The sequence below is a fragment of the Apis dorsata genome, unplaced genomic scaffold, assembly GCF_000469605.1.
Source record: "Apis dorsata unplaced genomic scaffold, Apis dorsata 1.3 scaffold_416, whole genome shotgun sequence".
Lineage (NCBI taxonomy): Eukaryota > Metazoa > Arthropoda > Insecta > Hymenoptera > Apidae > Apis > Apis dorsata.
Window position 1 is genome coordinate 631,959 of NW_006263671.1, and position 22,928 is coordinate 654,886.

The 22,928-nt window shown below is 25.0% G+C and overlaps 4 protein-coding genes across 8 annotated transcripts; 2 read left to right on the forward strand and 2 right to left on the reverse strand.

The window, feature by feature from the left end:
- Positions 1 to 188: 188 nt before the first annotated feature.
- On the reverse strand, positions 189 to 2,873 carry LOC102672583 (peroxisomal N(1)-acetyl-spermine/spermidine oxidase). The gene is made up of 3 exons (XM_006619543.2): positions 2,501 to 2,873; positions 1,510 to 2,050; positions 189 to 1,431 (listed from the first exon to the last, which is right to left on the reverse strand). Exons 1-3 carry the CDS (start codon positions 2,682 to 2,684, stop codon positions 597 to 599), a joined length of 1,560 nt encoding a protein of 519 aa, XP_006619606.1. The 5' UTR covers positions 2,685 to 2,873; the 3' UTR covers positions 189 to 596.
- Positions 2,874 to 4,405: 1,532 nt separating this feature from the next.
- Positions 4,406 to 12,790, reverse strand: LOC102672719 (zinc finger FYVE domain-containing protein 9). 5 transcript variants are annotated; one of them, XM_006619545.2, is made up of 13 exons: positions 12,194 to 12,790; positions 9,655 to 11,877; positions 9,486 to 9,565; positions 7,673 to 7,850; positions 6,988 to 7,206; positions 6,790 to 6,912; positions 6,558 to 6,722; positions 6,334 to 6,493; positions 5,816 to 6,231; positions 5,500 to 5,737; positions 5,316 to 5,436; positions 5,069 to 5,230; positions 4,406 to 4,915 (listed from the first exon to the last, which is right to left on the reverse strand). In XM_006619545.2, the coding sequence occupies exons 1-13, from the start codon at positions 12,249 to 12,251 to the stop codon at positions 4,760 to 4,762; spliced, it is 4,299 nt and encodes a 1,432-aa protein (XP_006619608.1). In that variant the 5' UTR covers positions 12,252 to 12,790; the 3' UTR covers positions 4,406 to 4,759. The 5 variants fall into 5 exon arrangements, with proteins under 5 accessions (XP_006619608.1, XP_006619611.1, XP_006619609.1 ...); XM_006619548.2 differs by having other exon boundaries at positions 5,500 to 5,743; positions 6,988 to 7,179; positions 7,673 to 7,787; positions 12,194 to 12,789; XM_006619546.2 differs by having other exon boundaries at positions 5,500 to 5,743; positions 6,988 to 7,179; positions 12,194 to 12,789.
- Positions 12,791 to 13,211: 421 nt separating this feature from the next.
- On the forward strand, positions 13,212 to 17,461 carry LOC102673212 (exosome complex exonuclease RRP44). Its single transcript, XM_006619549.1, has 14 exons — positions 13,212 to 13,436; positions 13,558 to 13,731; positions 13,821 to 13,978; positions 14,060 to 14,247; positions 14,334 to 14,560; positions 14,622 to 14,897; positions 14,996 to 15,280; positions 15,346 to 15,583; positions 15,665 to 15,923; positions 15,996 to 16,239; positions 16,299 to 16,519; positions 16,590 to 16,758; positions 16,856 to 17,134; positions 17,212 to 17,461. Exons 1-14 carry the CDS (start codon positions 13,383 to 13,385, stop codon positions 17,374 to 17,376), a joined length of 2,937 nt encoding a protein of 978 aa, XP_006619612.1. The 5' UTR covers positions 13,212 to 13,382; the 3' UTR covers positions 17,377 to 17,461.
- A 464-nt stretch (positions 17,462 to 17,925) lies between these two features.
- Positions 17,926 to 22,739, forward strand: LOC102673430 (eukaryotic peptide chain release factor GTP-binding subunit ERF3A). The gene is made up of 7 exons (XM_006619551.1): positions 17,926 to 18,417; positions 19,428 to 19,615; positions 19,967 to 20,087; positions 20,170 to 20,632; positions 20,703 to 21,009; positions 21,179 to 21,611; positions 21,707 to 22,739. The coding sequence occupies exons 1-7, from the start codon at positions 18,177 to 18,179 to the stop codon at positions 21,748 to 21,750; spliced, it is 1,797 nt and encodes a 598-aa protein (XP_006619614.1). The 5' UTR covers positions 17,926 to 18,176; the 3' UTR covers positions 21,751 to 22,739.
- The last annotated feature ends 189 nt before the right edge of the window (positions 22,740 to 22,928 follow it).

Below are 22,928 nucleotides of genomic sequence, written 5' to 3' on the forward strand. Positions count from 1 at the left end.
ATATATATTAATAATTATCATTAAATTTTCTATATAAACATAAATATTTTTTCGTCAAATTAAAGTCATGTTGTACTAAGTTTATTTTATCCATTGTTTTAAAAATAAAAATGAATCATTATTCAATGCAATGATTAATGATTATGGACGTCTGAATCAATTTCTATTAAAAGTAAAAAGCACATTCAATGGCATTAAATATATAAAATTTTTATAATTCATGTTGTAGGTGATTCCATAAAATGAAGCATCATTTTGTGATACGATTTTAAAACTGTCATCCCTTCTCAGTTATTTAAAAAGAAAAGTATGATAGTAGATAAAATCGTAAGTACATTTATAAAGTCTTAAAATCTTAAACAGGCATTGTTATGTACATAATATAAATAATTCGCTATAGTATTTACAAAATTAAAATAGTTCACAAGATTTCGCGTTAATACTAAACATCTATAAATCACAATTGTCATCAAATCGACAGTGTGTAAAATATTTTTCGTACCACGTAATAAATTGTGCTTAATTGTGTGAAAATTTCGATATAGAGGACAACTTCCGATTCATCTTCTTTTATTTTCTTTTTTTTAAATAACTATTTAATTTAAGGAAATTCCTTGTATCCACGAACTAAGATCACTTGTATCTTCGCAACTAAGACTCAATGAATTCTTTTCATTTTTTCTTGATTCCAAAAGTGCTTGAGCAGCAGTTCGACCAGTTAGATATGCTCCATGTACTGTACTGTAAAAGGAAGAGTGCGTATGTTCACCAGCAAATGTTATTATAATTTTTGAAGGATCATCTTCTTGCACTATAGGCTCAGATAAATATTTAATATCTAATTGACTTGCACCAACAGCCATAGCAGTATAGGAGCCACGTGTATATGGTTGTGAATGCCATGAAGTGCGTAAACAATTTTTTGGTGCTGGTACAAATGGATCATTAAGAAATTTCCTCAATATTGATGTGCATATCTCTGCCACTTCTGCTCCACTTAATTTTTCCATATATTCAGCAGCTTTTCCTGATATCCAACCCAGTAAAAGAGTTTCTGAAATTTTTGTAAATGAATAGATTTTTCTGAACCATGTTTTACTGATATCTTGCTTTTCTTCTTCTGACAATCCTCGGTCATCCCATAAAAGCATTACTTCTGATACACCAGGATTTAAAAATGGTCTTTCATATTCTAAAAATATTTTATCTACAGTACCAAATAGAAGTCTATTTATAGCTTCAAATTTATAATTTGGTAAGGGTGGTTCAAATATATCATTAGCTTTTTCCTTAAGTACTCCTAATGGCAATGTACAAATCACATGTTCAGCTAATATTATTTTCCCATTTTCACACTGTATTTCAATAGATGGGTTTGTATTAGAGCAGTTATTAAAATTTTCATTGTCCATACATTTCTTTTTTTGCCACCTATAATTAATATATTTGTGTGAGAATGCACAACACAAATTTAATATTGATAAGAAACCAATTTCAAGCTCTGTTTACCTAATTTTAGTGACAACATGTTTAGTCAAAATGCTGCTTTTTGGTATATGCTTTGAAACTGGTTCTAATATAGCACTATATCCATCTGGAAGACTAATATTTCCACCTTGAAGTTCTGCATACGAACCCATTTCCAACAAATCAACATTTTCCATGCTATCACAGCCAGTAATACAGGTTTCTCTTTTAAGTAAGCAATCAAACAATAATTGCCTAATTTTTCTTTCTTCAGGTAATAAGGTGGATAAATATATCTCAGCTTCTAATGCCACGTGTGCTCCAACACTATTTATTCCATCTGGGGGACTATAAGTACTTAAAAAATATTCCTCACATCTTCTTAAAAAACACACATAAGCTTCATAAATTTCTTGCAAAATTGGAAAAGGTAATTGTTTTCCATCTTCCATAGCAGCTACAACTTTATGAGGCCTTGGTACGCGTATAATATCTATTAATCCATTTGCCATAGCTAATTCAAACATTGGGTTCCCTAGGACTCCATGGATCCAATTTGCTCCTAATTCTACCTTTTCATTGCCTGTATTAAAGTGGATGTGAATTTAAAATTCAAAATTGTTTAAGTATAATTATTCCCATAATTAAAACTCAAGAAATTATATTTTTATATTCAATATAATTTTATATTTGGTTTTCCATAATAAAATTAAAATTCTAACTAAAAAATAAACAATTAATTCAAAGATATTTTATTATATTTTATATCTAAAATCTTTTTGAGCATTTATTAAAAATTAATTTAAATAAAATAAAAATAAAATCTTTAATTAAATCTATATTTTTATGTTCTGTCATATAATAATGATTGAATAATACAAATACAAATAAAAAGTCAACACTTCTATTATATGTTATATGTGTGATAATGTATTTAAAAAGATAAATAAATTCGTTAAAATTAAAAATTAAAATGAAGAATCGAACTTTTATTGATTAATAAAATTCTGAAATAGGTTAAGTAGAAACTCACCGATTTTGGTAGCAACTATACGACCACCTATTCGACCTCGTGCTTCAACAATCATGAAATCAGTTTCGTGATTTTTTAATAAATGATTTGCAGCTGATAATCCAGCCATTCCAGCTCCAACAATTAAAATTTTACACTTAACTTTATCATCCTCCGTCTTCTTCGTAGATTCCGCCATGATCATATCATATTAATTGTCAATAGCAAAACTAGCATAGTTTATTAATTTTAATATAGAAAAAAACGATTAAAATCGTTTTTCTCATTCAATTATCATATTTACTAATATTATCATTCTATAAAACATTCTATAAAGTTGTTTGACATTTTCATTTTTAACGCACATTAGAGAATATGATAACAAAATGATATTATAGTTATTTTTGTTTTTTTACCATTTGATTCTTTACGCGCTACAATTTAAGAAATATACATATAATTTATGAAACACATATATACAATATTATATAAAAATAGAAATATATATTATACATATTTTAAATATATTTCTTTCGAACATGATCAAAAATAAAAACAAAAATAATTATCCACACAATTTTTTTATTTATTTACACATTTTTCTTCGAATTACAAATTTTAATTAATTTGCATTAACGAATTAAATATTTTAAATATAATGTATACAATTCCTTACAGTCAAGTAAATTTATTTGTAATTGCCTTGATTCTATGGCTTATTATATTAAACATTTTTTTAGAAAAATCTTGCAATGCAAGCAATAAAAAATAAAATTCTATAATTATATATATTAATAAAATATGTGGATTTTTCTTTCCAATTTTTTAATAACAAATATAAACATTTATATATTTATTATTATATTGATTACAACAATAGAGAAAGTTAGTTTTTCACTGTTTTCTAATTGAAATTGAACATTTTTACTATAAATTTTTGGTATTTCAATAAAATTTAGACATATAAGTACCTACCACTCATCTGGCAAAGCATCAAATATTAAAATACTATCTAATTTATTAAAATGTTATAAAATAGAGCAAAAAATTAAACTATTAAAATGTATTCTAAAGCAAGAAAAATTTTTTATCCATAATAATTAAATTAGTAATTATTTTGAAAAAGAAAATTTATAGAATTAAATATATATAATAAAATAGTACTTAACTTTTATACATATTTACAGATCATTATCAGCAATTACTATTATAAATATTCATGATAAATATTTTTATATTTAAATTTTTCTTATTCAAATATTATAGATTTCATTTTTTTGTTAAAATCAAATTTAAAATAGAAAAATTTCAATTAATAAAAAAATTACAAAATTTGACAAGATACATATGAATACAAGTATGAAATCAAATTAAAGTAAAATTTTATAAATAGTTTTAGAAAATTTATCAATATGTAATTTTGAATAAATAATATTGAATTAAATTATAAATTTCCTTGTGTTATGATCATAGTACTTACTTATATAATAATTAATTTAAATTAGCTTTAAACCTTAAGTCCTTAATTAATTATTTAAAGTACAATAATTCGTATCTCACTATTAATATTAAAAATATTTAACGTACATGATACAAAAAACGAATTAATTTGAAATATTTAAAAATATTTTATCAAAAAATTTTTATAATATAAAATTTTGTTTTTTATTATAATGCAAAAAGATAAATAAATAAAAATATTTCAGTTTATTACATTAATATTTTTAATATTTTTTTGACAAAAAAAGTATTATTAACTATCATTATACACATATTACATGAATAACAACAAAAACAAATATATTTACACAATAACAAATAATAGTATTTCATTTTGATTTTAGTTGCAAAGGATTTTCCATTATTGTTTTTTTTTTTATAAAATTTATATGTATATATGATATACAAAAAATGTAATAATATTAATTTTTTTTAAAACAGATTCGAATTCCAGAATCCTAAGGAGTAAAGCTAATGTAATTTAAAACAAATTCCATTTCTAGCTTTAAATTTTACAATTTTTGTTTTTTATCGTTCGTTATAATTATGTTCGAACATAATGCAATATATTTTCATAACATAAGCGCTGTTCTGGTATTTCATTATTTATATAGGTGATTAGTACTCGGATAGAAAATATTTTTTCTTTAAAAGTTCTATTTATCAATGATTCCACGAGTCTTTAATTGTACATTTCGGGTGTGTACAAACATCGCGACCTTCATATTTCTATAATGTTATTTTAATAAAATCGTTAACAAGAATGAACAGAACAAGATTTCAATCGTCGAGTATGTAAAAAATTAATTCAAGCACAGTATGTGTGTCTTGACTGCTTTGTGCTGCTTTATGCAGGACTTGAATTAATTCGTTGTCCAAACTGTTCATGTAGATTGGAGGCAATTTCATACCTTCACTACCAGCTTCATAACCCACCTAGTATTATTATAATTTAATTATATTTCTTTTGTTACATTCAGAATTATTTTAAATTCTTAAAGATTATATAAGTTTTAAAAATGATTAAATTATATATGTTATATATAAATTATTTTTTTTACAACTATTAAGTTATTATAATATACTTACGTTATCGGGATGAATAGTTGTTCTTACACCAAGTTTTGTTAAACCAGCATTGGCTAATAAATCCAATAGTTTCACTAAAGCTGTACACGTTGCTTTTGCTATGTTTCCTGATAATTTATTTATATCCACTGGATCATAAACGCCATTCGGATGATCATCGGACTTCAAAAAAAAAAATGTTTAATATTATATATTATAAATAATATAAGCAATTCACAATTTAAAATATATTCTATTTTAAACATACATTAATAATAAATACTTCTGTCCACCGAATGAATCTACTTGTTCCCTTATAATCAATACCATTATGTACTCTAATTGAAGGAATACCATCCATCGGTTGTCCATCTATAGGACTTTTAACTCTAAAAAACAGATAATCAACTTAAATAAATAACTTAAATAAATATTAATTATAAAACGCTTACCCTAAATTAAATTGCACGTCATTATCGACCCATTTTATATTCACTGTTTCATCAGGTTCAGGTGCTCCTTGTCGACCACATCCAATAGAAAAATCTTGCATATTTTTTAAAGCTGCCTTTAAAGCTTCCATTTTTTCTGGCATTATTTCTACCATCAATCCATCTTCAACTATACTAGATTTCGCAGAGAGACCCATTGATGATTTCAATGCTCCATTAATAACAATAAAGCTGGTGCCTGTTACTATATTGATTAAAAGAATTTTTTTCAAATATTCAAAAAAGTGATATGTAAATTTTTGAATCAAATACGTACTTGTCCTTGGATTATTGTTGATACTTATTGCTTGTGTTTGATAACTACTTTCATCACCAGTATTAGTTTGTATACAGACTAAATGTGAATCAGCATCAATGCTAAAATTTGAAGCATATGCTAATACGTGATCATTTGAATTATTTAAACCTTTAATCACTTGATCATATCGATTTCTTGGAAACATTACATCTGTCATTCTATTTTTCAAGTGAATTATTAATCCTCTTACACCTGGTAACGTGTACGCAAAATTTCTAAAATCTGCTAAAACTTTCATAACAGTATGTCCTATCTCGAAATATAACGCATCTCGAAACCGAACTGAGAATAATGGACAAGGATAATAACGATATTCTGCTCCAAGTCGTAATATAAGACGTAACGGAAATACTTTCGCCCATGGTGTTTCCCATCTATAGAAATTAAATAAATTGAAAGTAATGAATTAATAAACATTTAATGGTTATTTTATATTATAAAAAAACTCTTAAAAAAAAAAAAAAAAAAAAACAAACCTGTGAACTAGAAGACCAATTAGAAATGGAGCAGGAGGTAATATAATTTTTTGTAAGCATTGCAATGTTTGTCGAATAAATAGAAATCCTGCATGTTCTCGAGAATCCAAAAAATTTCCTCCTTGATATATTGAAAATCCCAATTCGGACACAGTATTTCCTGTATAAAAAAAATAATGAATATAAAACAATATAAATTAATTAGAGCAAAATATAAATAATACCTTTCATAGCTTCGAGATGTAATTGATTAATGAAAAGAAGTAGATCTTTAGGAACTCGGGTTTCATCAGGCAATACTTCGATCAATAATATAACTTCGTCTTGTCCAACACAATCCAATCCTTTTGATGTTATATTCCAACACGTTTTATTAACACAACAATTTACTAAAAATAATTTTCTTAAATTAGAAAAAGAGAGAAAGAGGAACAGATAGACAGAAAGTATACTTACAAGTCAATATTTTGACATAAGCATAGAGATTCCTATTAATAGCAAACATAACAGGTGGTTCACATTCATTTTTCAATGTTTTGTAGAGAAGATTCTCATTCGTTACAGCATGGTATGACACTTCTGTTTTATAAATTGAATATATATATTATATAATACTAACAAAAAGCTTTATTTTATAAATTCAAAAATACATACGTCCTTTATGTATTGTTACAGTTGGTGGAAGGGCATTAGGATCTTGTGGCACATAGCTTTCAGTATTTGGATCCAAACGTGGTAGATTTTGTTTTTTGACAGAAGTACTTGGCATAGATGAACCAGGTGTAGGTATCCTCTTGCTTCCAGATTTCCGATATGGTGGTTTCATATCCCACGACATGTCTAGTTCTGTCAGGTCACAGCCAGGCCTTATTCCTGTGTTTTAGTTAGAGGTGCATAAAACCAAAACAAATAGGAAGGAAAAGGTTCAGTGAAAAGGTGAAATATTTGAAGGATAAAAGATAAAAAATAATAATAACTTGGACAGAGGAGGAAATATAACTTTAACTCAAAGAACTAAAAATACTATAACAAGGTGTGTTAAAGTGTGTAGAGTTATTGTATAAAGTTATTAATATTACAACACATTAATCACTAAATATTAAACTATTTATAAGTTATGAAATTATTTATGTTTTTATAACATGAAATATTTATTAGTTTATGATATTTATGCATAAATAGTTTATAATCATTATATTTTAAAATATTTAAAAACTGAAATATTTAATTTTACAATAAAAACAAATCCTAATAAATAATTAACAAATCCTAATAAATTAATAAAACATTTTTTTTAATTTGAACAAATATGAATAGTATATATATAGTTTTTACTTACCATCACTGAACATAACAGATTTTGAAATTTCAGGCCGATTTTTTGTACCATCTTCCCTTTTAAGGACTCCAACTGGTACCATAACTGTAGGAGGTGGAGGCAATCCGCCAGCTAACTGTTGCAAGGGTGGTATAGTTGAACAGTACTCCATGGGATTATTTGGATTAGGCTGTCTCCCCTATAACCATTTGTCGAATACTCCTAACATTCACATTTATTTTTTTATCCAGTAAACACAGATCATGCACAGGTCATAAAATAGCATTTTATTTTTAGCATTTTATTTTTATTTTTATTTTTTTATTAATTATATTTTAATTACAATTATGCATTATTAAATTATTAAATAACTTAAAATTATATTGAATAATTCAATAATTTTTAATTTATTAATTTCACAAACATAATTTTACTTTATTTTTGAAAAAAATTAAAAAATTTAAATAAAATAAACAAAAAAATATTAGCGATAAAATCAATAAAATATCAAAGGATATATATCCAACAAAATATAGAATTTTAAACAATAATTGTTGATAAATTTATACAATTGAATTAATGATCATAAGAAATTTTCTGTGTTTATTGGATATTAATTACTATTAAGATATAAAACAAACTTTTCACAAAAGTTCAAACACTACAATTCAAGTACATGCCTTATGTTTGCAATCATGTAAAAGAAAAATTGATAATATGTAAGAAACATAATGCAAACAAGTAAAATGCATTACTGTAAATTTATTTCTTTAATGATTTAAAAATAAATTTTAATAAAAAAAGATTTATTTTTATTTAATAATTAAAAAGCGCATTATGAAATTATATATTTAATAAATTTATAGCTATAAATTTATATATTAAATTATTACTCTCATGCAGATAAATTTATTTTAAATAACAAAAAAGAAGTATTCAACAAGTTGTTATAGGTGATTATAAAACTTATACTAATTTAAGTTAATTCATACAAAGTGAAGATTTCTTTTAATTTAATTTGTTTTACATTTAATTAGAATTAATAAATTCAACAGAATTTAATATTTATAAATTAAAAAGAAATTAATGTTTAAAATATAACAATAAGAATTGATCAAATATAAGAGATTAATAAGTCTTACAAGTATCCATTGCAAATGTGTTGTTTTCGATAAAAATTAAGAAATTAATAAACAAAAATTTATTGAGTATTTGCATTCATAAAAATGTAGTAAAATTCACAATCAAAGATTTAGCAGTATAATATCTCATATTGCTAGTTTTATAAACAACTGAACCAAATTAATAAAACAAAAAATTATAAACAATTGAAAGTAATTATTCAATGCTACATTAGAATGAAACAAATATAGCAAACTACTATTGATAATATACTTCATGTTGACAAAGAGAACTTTAAAAGTGTTACTCTCAATTAATAATATATAAATAATATAAAGATTTAAATAAAAAAAAAATAAAAAATCAAATAGATCAAATAAATAAATCATATTTAATATAAAGTACAATTATAGTATTTATATATTAATAATTAAATCAGAAATATAAACAAACAAAACAAAAAGATAAACAAGTAAATTAGAAATACAAATAGATAAATATGTGTATAAATTAATCATAAATATAAAAAAAAAATTAAAAATATAAATAAATTAAAAATCTAAACTATACAAATCTTGATAAATTTCAAATTGTTAATATATTACAGAGCAAGAGTAATACTTTAAGCACTCTTTTTAATAGATTTACATTTTTTTATATAAAAAAAATACATAACATTTTATAAAATTATTTTAATTTATATCCAGCATACCTGGGGTGAATTGATATCATTATTATTTACACATGTAGAATAACCAGAAGACCATTCTCCTATACCTCGTTCTGTTTCAGCTAAGTAAAAAATTAATTTCTTAATATTTCAAAATAATATATGAAATTTTTTAATACTTCAAAACGATATTATGTTATAGAGAAATTACCTTTAGTAAGAAGTTGATAACACGAAACGCAAACACGTGAATCAATATTTCCTTGATATTCTAATTTATATTTCATATTACAACATTTATTACACAATACTTTTCCACATGCACGACAGTGATGTCGCCTTTTGAGTACAGTAAACTTAACATCACATAGCATACAACTAGGTGCATCACTATCAGGAACCCAAAATGGTGGTTGTTTTCCCAAAACAGGACCAGATTCTGGTACAGAATTTTCTACAATATCTGGTGAAGATCCTTGATCTTCCTTTGTACCATCAATATCTGATTGTACTTGATAGGATGGAGTATCACTTGTAGAATCAAGTGCTTGGTGTTCATTACTATTATTTGTTAAAACAATATCCAATGTTTGTGGACGTATTGGTTTTTCTGATTCATTGTTAATATCATTTATATTTGATTTTGTATAAACTTCCAAAGATGTAGATGTCTTATCAATTAATACATTTACCTCAGGTGTCATTTTTTCTTCAGAAATATTATCAAAATCATTTGATGTCTTTACTTCACATGCTTGACTATATTGTGCAGAATTTCCTTTCTGCTCTTTTAATTGTATTTCAGTTTTATCATTATTTAATGATCCCTGATTAATATTTAAACTGTATATAGAATGTTCTTGACTATCCTTAATATTTTTTGCATGAGGCACACATTCATTTTCTAATTTTACCGTGTCATCCTTAATTACATTAGTTGTATGTAATAATTTTATTTCTTTATTATTTGGGTTATTTAAAATATCTTTGTGTATATCTTCATTTAATTGATCATCATGTTGTACATTTTGTTTCTCTAATATATTATTTAATAATTCTTTACTTGTTTCCTCTTTCTTACAATCAGTTGAAATATTTTCTACTTTTTCACTGGATTCTGATTCTATCATTTTAAAAGATTTTATAGAAATATCTGTAGAAATTTCAACATTTTGCTTATTCTCATCTTGTTGATGTTGAGAATCATTTTGTGTTCTAGTAATATTTTCATGTTTATTATAGTTTTCTCTTAATTTCTCCTCTTCTTCTAATTCAGCTAAATATTTGGTCAGTTCTTCTTCTGATAAATCATCAATGTTACTAAATCCAATTGATTTATGTACTAGATTTAAACTGTTCCCATGTTCATCAATTGTATTAATATTTTCCATGCTTAATTTTTTTTCACTATCTTGGTTAGTCATTAATTTGGTTGTAGACTCATTTTTATAATAATCATTTTGGATGTAGGTACATTCAAGCATAGAATTATTTTCTTGATTCATTCTATCAGATTCCTCATTTTCAATTTCTACATTTTTACTTAATTCAGTGCAAGCTTTATTTATGATAATATCTTTAGAAAGTTCTATTTCATTTTCTAATGATTCTAAATTTGTTACATGGACATTTTTTATATCTTCTTTAATATTAGATTCATATGTAATAGGTAACTCTAAAGTTATAGGTATCATAACATCCTGATTTGAAATAGATGCTTCTGTAGTTGAATTAGTTATGTCAACTGTTTCTTTAAGTGCTATGCTTTTATCATTATCTTTAGTACTAATCTGAATTAAATGAGGTATCTCATTGATGTGATAAATAGTTTTAGATTCCGAATCAGATTGTGTATCTGAATTGTCTAATACAGAATTAATACAATCTGAACTTCCAGGGGGAGCATTAATATATTCATTTAAGCTACTAAAAACATTACTAACACTAGGTTTCAAATTAAATTGGTTCAATTTCTTATCATATCCATTGTCAATTTTTGGACTGCTACTGCTATTTTGTTGCTTTTGTATTATGCTTGTTTTTTGTGATATATCATTGTATATTGCCAAAGAAACCTGTTCAGAATCATAAGATGGAACAGATTGTTTTTGTATCACATTATTATCATTTATGCATTCTTGCGTATAAAACTGATTTACATCTGTATTTTTTATTGTTGATTCTTCTGTACTATAAGTGAGATTTTCAGAAATTGAATCTTTTTCACTAATACATTTACTTTTTGTATTAATTTGTTGTAAATCTTTATGTCTTTCTAAAGGTAATATAATATCAAATTCTTTATTGGTTTTTTTAGGTTCTATAAGAAGATAATTATAAGTTTTTAAATTTGAAGGTTCTAGATTACATTTAACTGAAGAAGATGATGCATTATTTGTTGCAGGACTAACAGATGCAATTTGTTCTGCACAATCTGCAAAATATATCTATATATTAATAATTTATATACTAACAAAGAAAAAAAAAAAGAAATAATTATATTTAATTATATAAAATAAAATTATTTTTAAAAAAACATAATTTTGAATTAAATAATAATTTTTCACATTTAAAAATTTTAAAATTTTATCATATTTTTATAATAAATAATATAATTTTTATAAAAAGAATGTTACAATTAAAAAGAACTAGAAAGTGACAGAAAAAAACAAAATTACTAATTCTTTATAATTTTAGCATGGAAATATTTCTGTTTATTATATGAAATAAAATTAAATAATAGTTTTTACCTTCGTTAAATTCGAAATCGTCCAAAACTTTATCCAAATCAATAGCAAATTTTTCCATTGCGTCGTTAATGTTAGTTGCGCTAATTATGAGATCATTTAATAAACATTCCTATCCAATTTCTGATAATGATAAATACGATTCCATTAATGGTATTCCTCCGAATGAAATATACGACGTAATTTTAGAATTTAATAATAATTAATCGTTGCAAAAAATATTTAGATATAATATGTCAAATAATGATAGGTTGACACGTTACTTATATAGCATTCTTAATCATTCAAAAAAATTCTTACAGTGAATAAGTCATTCCGCGTAATAGGAAAATCACTTTGCATTAAATGTCTTCAATTAGTACATATATCTTTACCAATCGGTTTTCCTTTATTATCCATGATATGTAGTCATGACATTAATAAAAAAAAAGATAATCAGGATACTTTAAATTACACTCGATAGAATGAAACAGAAAAATCAAAAAAATAACCATAAATTTTTGATCATCACGTGGATTATCTGACAGTGGAATAAGTATTCGTACATACTTGCATACTACTTGCTTATAGAACTGTCATTCTCTGTAAGCACAAAGACAAATGTTTTCCTATCGATAAATCGAAATTTATTCTTCTATCTTCGATAATCGATTGTTTGAAAATTTATAGATAAAATTTTCATATATTACTGAAAAAAATTTTATAATTTCATAAAAAATTTTATAAATTAAATATTTTTTTAGTAATTTTTATTTTATTTAAAACAAAGATATATTAATATAGCTTATATTTTTAAATTATTGTAATTTATTCAAATTAAAAATTATAATAAAATATCTATTTTACAGATCTTTTTCTCGTAATTTAATAAAATTGAAAAATAATATATTTTATAATATAAATTCATATGATTTTTTTATATTAAATGATTTTAATTATGATTGGTTAATTGTTTTACTAGACAAATCTATGAAATCATTAAGAGATTGTCGTGAAACTATAATTTATGTTATTCACAGTTGCCTGCCTTGTTTTATCATATGGAAGTACTATCTTCCATACATGTTGACTTATAATCAATTGACGATATACATACGTGTTTGAATTTAAGAAATACTTTCTATTTTTTTTATACCAAAAAAATATATAAATGATCAATTAAATATTTTTCTATATAATAGAAATAAACAATATGTTAACAACAAAAGTATTTTTTAGAAAAACTAAAGGAGGAAATGTATTTAAGGTATAGAAATAAAATTTTACGATTTATATTAAATATGATTGGATTTATTTTTAATATTATTATAATGAATTAAACATAATAAAATAATACTAATATATTTATATAATATTTTACATATTAGACAGTTAGAGAACATTATCTCAGAAATGATATTCATTGTGGTTCTAAAGTTTGTGAGAAATGTGTACATGGAATTCAAAATGTAATTTTAGACGATGAAGATTCGAAAATAAAAAATTTTAAAATAATACAGTCTCATTATCTATTAATTGATACTAATATTATTTTAGATCAGGTAATATATTTTGAAATCAAATATTTTTTATATAATGTATTATAAAATTTGTGTCATTTTTAATGTAATATATATAAATATAATTTTAGATTGATATTTTAGAAGAAGATGTTCTTTGTAATGTCATAATTGTACAAACAGTATTAGAAGAAGTGAAACATAAAAGTTCTATTGTTTATAAAAGATTGAAAAATCTTATTAATAATGTACAAAGGAAATTTTACGTATTTGTTAATGAACATCATAAGTATGTTATTAATATATATATTTATAGATAAAATTTATATTATATATTTTACTATTATTTTTTTTTATTAATTTTATATAGAGAAACTTATGTTGAACGTAATCCAGGTGAAAGCACAAATGATAGAAATGATAGAGCTATTAGAGTGGCAGCAAAATGGTATAATACACATTTAAATTTAGATCATATTAAAATTAAAACTATATTATTAACAGATGATGCACGAAACAGAGAATTAGCAGAAAATGAAGGAATCCCAACTATTTCAAGTAAAATTCTTTTTTTGGAAAGAATTTAAATAAACTAAAATCATATTTATTTTAATTTAAATTATTATATATACTATTATTTTTAGTGGAAGATTATATTTTATCATTAGAAAATTCAGGTTTTTTAAGTGATAAATTATGTAAAAAGAGTTATGGTATGATATCTAAAGGTCGAGAATTTTTCCCATGTCATTTTACACCATCAGAAATACATAATGGCATAAAATATGGAAAACTTTTGCAGGGAACATTTACAGCTTCAAAAGAAAATTTTCTTGAAGGATTTGTGAATGTAGATGGATTTGAAAAGCCTGTAAGTATTTGTTTTCTATATTTTTAATACATATGTATTTATTATGTATATTTAATTGTAGATTTTTATCCAAGGTCGTAATAACCTTAATAGAACTGTTGATGGTGACATAGTTGCATTAGAAATTTTACCAGAAAATCAGTGGTCATCTCCTAGTGATATTGTTCTACAAGATGAAGAAGAGACAGATGATGATACTTTAGAAACAAAGAAAGTATTAGATAAATTTATATCATCAAACAAAATGGAAAAATCACCTACTGGCAAGATTGTTGGTATTATTAGAAGAAATTGGAGACAATATTGTGGAATATTACAATTCAATAATATAGAAGGGGTAAGAGTTTACAAATTGCCATAATTAGATCATATATAATATACATATATCTTCATAGATATAATAGATAATATACATATATTTTCTGTTTTTTTTAGAATGTACGACATTTATTTGTCCCAGCTGAACGAAAAATACCTAAAATAAGAATCGAAACTAGGCAATATGGAATATTAAGTAAACAAAGAATCATTGTAGCTATAGATTCATGGCCACGTAATTCTCGATATCCTCTTGGTCATTTTGTACGTGCGTTAGGTGAAATAGGAGATAAAACTACTGAAAATGAAGTAATATTGTTAGAGCATGATATTCCCCATAGTCGATTTTCTGATGCTGTTCTTAGCTCATTGCCAAAAATGCCATGGTGTATTACAGATTCTGTATGTAATAATATATGTAAGAAAATTTTTTCAAAAATCATGCAAAATGAATGCATTATTTTTAGGATTTAGCACAAAGAGAAGATTTTAGACATTTAGATGTATGTTCAGTTGATCCACCAGGATGTACAGATATTGATGATGCTCTTCATTGTAGATATTTATCAAATGGTAATTTGGAAGTAGGTGTACATATTGCAGATGTAACACATTTTATGAAACCAGGAACAGCTTTGGATAAAGAAGCAGCATTACGAAGTACAACTGTATATTTGGTTGATACAAGAATTCATATGCTCCCTGGTAAAATTTATTTAAATTTAATTTTTATTAAATAAAATTTTGAAAAATTCTATCAATTCATCAAAATATTATTAACTTCAGATTTACTTAGTTCAAATCTTTGCTCTTTACGTGAAAAAGAAGAGAGATTAACATTTTCTTGTATATGGGAAATGGATGAAGATGCGAATATAATTAATACTAAATATTGCAAATCCATAATTTATTCACGAGCAGCGATGACTTATGATGAAGCTCAATTAAAAATTGATGATGCTTTTCAGCAAGATTCACTTTCAAAATCACTAAGAAATCTTAATAACTTAGCTAAAAAATTAAAAAAAAGACGTTTGGAGAATGGGTAAAATTTTTTAAATTCTTTTATAAGAATATATTTAAAAATAAAAAATTTATATATTTTTTTTTATTTTAGAGCATTAGTGTTAGCATCTCCAGAAATTCGTTTTCAAGTTGATTGTGAAACCCATGATCCTATTGATGTAGAAGCAAAAAAATTACGAGAAACTAATTCTATGGTAGAAGAATTTATGTTACTTGCAAATATTTCAGTTGCTAAAAAAATTTTAGAGGAATTCCCAGAGTGTGCTATATTAAGAAGGCATCCTGAACCTCCACCTTCTAATTTTGAACCTCTTATAAAGGCTGCAAAAAATCAGGTACAAAAAAATGAGTTCAAAAAAATAATTTAAAGATACTGAATCGTTTCTTTTAATAGGGCTTTTTTATAAACGTTAATAGTGGTAAAAAATTAGCAGAATCATTAGATAACTGTCATAAGGAAAGCAATCCATATTTTAATACTATGTTAAGAATACTTGCTACACGTTGTATGATGCAAGCTATATATTTTATTAGTGGAATGCATCAACAAAGTGAATATTATCATTATGGTTTGGCATCTCCTATTTATACTCATTTTACATCGCCTATTCGACGGTAAAAAATTTATATATATATATATATATATTTGCATTACATATATGTTTATATTTATTTAATTTCATAGATATGCAGATGTAATGGTTCATCGTTTATTAGCAGTTTGCATTGGGGCTGATGCAACGTATTCTGATTTATTAGATAAGAAAAAAAATCAAGCACTCTGTCATAATCTGAATTATCGTAATAGAATGGCTCAATATGCTAGCCGAGCATCTATAGCATTAAATACACATGTTTGTATTTAGTAATATATTAGATTTTATTATCTGAATTTATATATATATATATATATATGTTTACTTTTTATTAAATTTTTTTTCTTTTTTTTAGTTATTCTTTAGAGAGAAAATTCAAGATGAAGAAGGATATATACTTTTTGTAAAAAAAAATGCGCTACAAGTATTGATTCCAAAATTTGGTTTGGAGGGTACTTTATATTTAAATAAAAACAAAGAATCTAATGTTATATTTATATATAATGGTGAAGATCATTCACAAACTTGTGGAAATATTATATTTCGCACTTTCGATCCAGTCATAGTACAAATAAGTTTAAATAGAGAAAATGTTCAGCATGAAAAATTAATATTTAAACTAGTTAAACCATTTGTAAGTAAATTATAATAACTTAAGAAAAAAATATTAATTTTTAAAATATTTTGATATTTATAAAATTGTGAGAATAGATTTCAGGATTTAGTGTACCTGCAGCGACTGCAGAATGCAGCAATATCATATTAGAAGAAAGTATGACAGAAACGGTAAAACGAAAGATAGAAACAGAAAAAGGATCAGATATTAATATTAAAACTAAAGGAAATAAAAAGAAATTGAAAAAGAGGAAACATTAGCACTATTGTGCATCAGGTTTTACAATATATAAAGATTAAATATATTTATAATTTTTTTTAATTATATATATATTTCTATATTTTTTATGACGAAAAATAGGAATAATAAAAAATATAAAATTTTTTGCTGGAAATAAAAAATTATTGAAAAACAAAAATTAATGTATATTACATTTTTAAAAAGTTATGTACCCATGTATATATCTATATATACCTATATGTAAGTATAAAAGTAGCTTAATAATTTTCTCATTATGATATTAAATTATATTATTTTCAAATTAAAATATATAAACAAGTTTTGTTCCTTTTTATTAAAATGCCATACTAAAAAAAAAATAATTTCTATTATATCATAATATTTTTTGAATGCATTAAAAATTAAATTTTGTGATACCAACATTATCGCATAACTAGAGATATTTTGGCAAATACGAGTTTAAAAATTAGCACGTCATTTGTTGTTCTATCATATTAATATTTCATACTACTTATTTCTTTTTGGTTTCTAGCGACGGTAATCTGGTTAAATGCGGTAAAACGACGGAACATTCTCGAGTTAAAAGTTGTTGTTTTGATGTTTGCAGTTCCGGCGAAGTAGAACAACGAAACAGACCACGGGGGTCGCACGCGGGGTACCGATACGCGTGTACGGTGTGCGCGGATATCATAAATAATTATTTTTTTAAACCCCGTCCCAATTGTAATTGCGGTTTAATCGAAATCCTGCACATAGCATAGCGTGATATCCGTGTTCGATTAATCTACGAGGCCGGTTCAACTACTGAACTCTAATAAATATGGCGAACAGTGTAGCACCAGATTCATGGGAACAGCAGGCGGATAACGGAGACATCGCTCCACCACAGGATAAGTCTATTGAAAGCAAATTTTCCACCCTGAATGTAAATGCTGCGGAATTCGTGCCTTCATTCTGCATTAATTCTTCACCGCAGAACAGTAATACGGCCGACAGTTCCTGCAATGTCGCTGTCATGATGAATACTGTAACCACTTCTATGCCTCCTGAAATACATCATGGTTAGTCTTGAAATAAAACTTGATTAACCATGTATTATGTTTTTTTCAAGTAATTTACAGGATTTTAATGTAAAGATATAATATTAAGATTCTTGTTATTGTAAATTATCTATAATATAACTGCTGCGGCTAACCCCATTACTTTATTCACATATTGTTCTATTTTTCAAATATTTGTCGATATCTCTATCTTTTGATAGAGATGATTTTTTGGTTTATAATAATGTTTATACTTTCATTATAAGTTAATATCATTAATATTTTTCAAAAAAGAGATAAATGTAAAAAACATATTTGAATACGATACATATATATTTAATATTAACCTAATATTGTGCAATGTTTAAATTGATGCTAAATTCAAAGCATTTCTTCATGCGATTAAAGACATGAAGTTAGGAGTTAAATGTATATAATATAATGACTTTTATGTAATTAAATTGCTACTGATAAGAACATTTATGTATCAATTCTAATAGTTTTTTAATAAATTAGATTTATAAAAAAAAGTATTATGTAAAATAATATTAATGATGAAGAAACATATTTAAAAAAACATATTCTTTAAATTGATCGTATGGTATTTATTAAAATATTATATTATTAAATTTATTTATATTTTAAGGAAATATTTAGTTCTTCATAATTCTTAAATAGAATATAAATCTTTCAATATTTTAATACATTAAAACATTGTTCTAGAATTTTTTTTTGGAATATAAAAATATATATATTTTTAAATATTTTTTTTGACGTGAATATATTATTTTAATACATATTAAATAAATATCAATGTAAATAATCTATATTAAAATATTCTATAAAGAATTATGGAAATAGAAAGTTATATAAGATAATATAGAATATTTTAGAGAAGTAATGTTTTTATAAATATTAAAAAGCATTTTCAGTATTTTTTTAATTTATTAATTGTTTTTTTTTTCTTTTTTTTCTTTTTCTTTAATAAAAACTTTTTTATTTTATTTTAAATTTATATTTGTTTATTGTAGGCAATACTACATCAGTGGTTCTACCAGATCCAGTAGGTAGTCGTGTAGAGGAACCACCTGCTGGAGGAGGGGCTCCACCTCCGAATGTTACTGATCAAATAAATAATAGTCCTGAGCATCAACCAGCTGATTCATGGGAAGAAGCAGCAGTAGATGGTGATCCTCTCTTAACACCTGAAAATGAAGAAGTATGCTCATAATTTCTTAAATAATTTAACATATATATAAAAAATAATGTTAAACTTATTTTAATTTTGTTATAGCATATTTTATTTTTATTATTATTTTTAACTACAGTAGAAAAAAATATATATATTGCCAAAAATAATGTTTTTTTTTTGGAATATAAAAATATATTATATATATATATATATTTTTAAATATTTTTTTAAAATGAATATATTATTAAAATAAATGCAATATGAATTAAAGTTTGATATAATGTTAAAAAAAAATTGATTAACACCATTCAATAAATGATTTAATATTTAATAATTTTTCTTGTTATGTATGATTGATTTTGTTTAAATTATTTTTAGGCAGAAAATGAGGAGGATGAGGAAATGGTTGTTAAAATACCTAAGAAAAAACCTGTTAAAGTAACAGAGGATACTAAAAGTAAAAAAGAACATGTTAATGTTGTTTTTATAGGACATGTTGGTATGTAATAATTTTGTAAAAAAGATTATAATAAGAAGAAATTTTAATCATTATACTAATTCGATTTTGATATATATTTCAGATGCAGGAAAATCAACAATTGGAGGTCAAATTATGGCGTTAACGGGAATGGTCGATAAAAGAACTTTAGAAAAGTATGAAAGAGAAGCAAAAGAAAGAAGTAGAGAAACGTGGTATTTGAGTTGGGCTCTAGATACGAACCAGGAAGAACGAGAGAAAGGAAAAACAGTAGAAGTCGGTAGAGCGTATTTCGAAACTGAACGAAAGCATTTCACAATTTTAGATGCACCTGGTCATAAAAGTTTTGTACCTAATATGATTGGCGGAGCAGCACAAGCTGATCTTGCGGTATTAGTTATTTCTGCGCGAAAAGGAGAATTCGAAACTGGTTTCGATAGAGGAGGTCAAACGAGAGAACATGCAATGTTGGCTAAAACAGCTGGTGTTAAACATTTGGTTGTGTTAGTGAATAAAATGGATGATCCAACTGTGGAATGGGATGAAAGACGATATAATGAGTGCAGGTATATAATCATAAATTAAAAAAATGTTAATTTTTGTTTATAGCATGAAATTAATTGTTATACTATTTAGAGATAAAATACTGCCATATCTTCGTAAATTGGGATTTAATCCTGCAAAAGATCTTACATTCATGCCAGTCTCAGGGCAACTTGGTTATGGTTTAAAAGATCCAATACCTGAACATCTTTGTACATGGTATACTGGTCCACCATTCATATCTTTTATTGATTCTTTACCTTCGCTAAATCGTAAAAACAATGGACCTTTTATTATGCCAATCGTTGATAAATATAAAGATATGGGAACAGTAGTAATGGGAAAGGTTGAGGCAGGAGAAGCAAAGAAAGGACAGTCATTACTTGTTATGCCAAACAGGGTAAATATTACTTATTTTAATATATTATTTTTTTAAAAATAATTGTTTTTTAATTATTTAAAATTTTAAATAATTATTTAATTATATTAAAAAAATTATATTATATTGAGTATTTATTTTATTATTTCATTATTTAATATTAATTTTATATTTCATTATGTTTTATTAGACGGCAGTAACGGTAGATCAATTATGGTCAGATGATGAAGAAGTGACATCAGTTGGACCTGGAGAAAATGTAAAGATAAAATTAAAAGGCATTGAAGAAGAAGACGTGAGTCCTGGATTCGTTCTGTGCGACAGTAACAATCCGATAAAAACAGGAAAAGTGTTTGACGCTCAAGTTGTCATTTTGGAACATAAGAGCATTATTTGCGCTGGCTACAGTGCTGTGATGCATATTCACTGTGCCGCAGAAGAAGTTAGAGTGAAAGCATTGATCTGTTTGGTCGATAAAAAAACTGGGGATAAAAGTAAAACCAGGCCGAGGTTCGTCAAACAAGATCAAGTGGCAATAATGAGAATTGAGTGTGCAGGTGTCATATGCCTTGAAAGATTTAAATTGTTTCCACAGATGGGACGTTTCACCCTTAGGGATGAAAGTAAATATATTTTTTATATTTTTACAAGTGATTAAATTCTAATTCTAAGTTCATTTTTGTTAATTTTTTTTTAAATTTTTGTTAAAAATTTTCAGATAAGACAATTGCAATTGGCAAGGTGCTGAAAGTGGTGGAGTAAAGTTGCTCAACTTCGACCACAGGTTGGGATAATAATCAACTTTAATAAACGAAGAATATACAAGAGACGCAAGCCGAATACAGTACGCACGAGAAAAGAAAACGGAACTAGCGTGACTATTCGCGAACTACTGTTAATGTAACATACACTCATCTTACACAAGAAGCAAAAAAGTTCTACATCAAAGAAAAGCACATACATCGTATGCACAGACAGTCGGGTCGGGGTTTGGGATTATTGGGGGGGAGGGGAGGGTATTTATAACTTGAAATAAAAAGAAGCAAATAGATTTGATTATATAAATAAGGAGACAAAACCACTAAAAAAACTCAAGAGCGCGTGTTCCTTCTAACTAGGTAAGCCGAACGACAGCACTCACGTTGAGTTCATTACAAATGTATTAATGATCAAATGACGAACAGTGTCTCCGTAATATTGTAAAACACGATATTTTTATTCTTCTGAGATGCGAGACATTAATGAACGTAAAAAAAGATGATTACGAGATAAAAACTAAGGAAAATATTATTAATATTATTATAATAATTATTGAATAATTATTATTAAATTGGTGGTAAGAAGGAATAAAAAATACAGAAATTTATTAAATCAGCCAGATAGTGTTACACAACAATTTATAATTATAAAATTAATATTATTATTAATATTATTATACTGTTTCTTATTACATTGTCATTAAAAACAAATTTGCAACAAAAATGTGCTCTACTAATTTTGATAAGAAATTTCATGTGTATGGTTGATTTGCTTTTTCTTGCACGTACTGTTTCTGTTAATATGATTGGTGTTTGACGGCGCCAAGGTTCGTGTATTGTATCGATGTACTACGTGTCTATAACACCAAATATTCTTACACTGTGCTTCTTCAGAAAAGAGTTTCGATGATTTATAGCGTTATATGCGATAAAAGAAAATTAATGTCGAGATTTAACTGAAAGGAAGTTAATATAGAGAATTTTCAAAGCAGACATTTTGTGAGTGCTTTCTTTACATGTATTACTGCTTCTTTTTTTTCTTTGCTGCTAGTTTCTATGGATACTAAAACATCTGTATCTCTTGTCCTATTCTTTTTACATTTTACGTTTATTATTATCTTTTATTTCATGTATTAAATCAAATCTGTTTACTAACAAAACAGAATTCAAAAAAAAAAAAAA

Coding starts and splice junctions, on each gene's coding strand:
- LOC102672583 (XM_006619543.2), bottom strand. CDS start 2,684: ATGATCATGGCGGAATCTACGAAGAAGACGGAGGATGATAAAGTTAAG. Junction 2,051..2,500: donor TATAGTTGCTACCAAAATCG/GTGAGTTTCTAC, acceptor ACTTTAATACAG/GCAATGAAAAGGTAGAATTA. Junction 1,432..1,509: donor CATGTTGTCACTAAAATTAG/GTAAACAGAGCT, acceptor TATTAATTATAG/GTGGCAAAAAAAGAAATGTA.
- LOC102672719 (XM_006619544.2), bottom strand. CDS start 12,251: ATGGAAAAATTTGCTATTGATTTGGATAAAGTTTTGGACGATTTCGAA. Junction 6,723..6,789: donor TTATGTCAAAATATTGACTT/GTAAGTATACTT, acceptor AATTATTTTTAG/TAAATTGTTGTGTTAATAAA. Junction 5,437..5,499: donor GACGTGCAATTTAATTTAGG/GTAAGCGTTTTA, acceptor TCTGTTTTTTAG/AGTTAAAAGTCCTATAGATG.
- LOC102673212 (XM_006619549.1), top strand. CDS start 13,383: ATGTTAACAACAAAAGTATTTTTTAGAAAAACTAAAGGAGGAAATGTA. Junction 13,732..13,820: donor CTAATATTATTTTAGATCAG/GTAATATATTTT, acceptor ATATAATTTTAG/ATTGATATTTTAGAAGAAGA. Junction 14,561..14,621: donor TAGATGGATTTGAAAAGCCT/GTAAGTATTTGT, acceptor ATTTAATTGTAG/ATTTTTATCCAAGGTCGTAA.
- LOC102673430 (XM_006619551.1), top strand. CDS start 18,177: ATGGCGAACAGTGTAGCACCAGATTCATGGGAACAGCAGGCGGATAAC. Junction 18,418..19,427: donor GCCTCCTGAAATACATCATG/GTTAGTCTTGAA, acceptor TGTTTATTGTAG/GCAATACTACATCAGTGGTT. Junction 19,616..19,966: donor TAACACCTGAAAATGAAGAA/GTATGCTCATAA, acceptor AATTATTTTTAG/GCAGAAAATGAGGAGGATGA.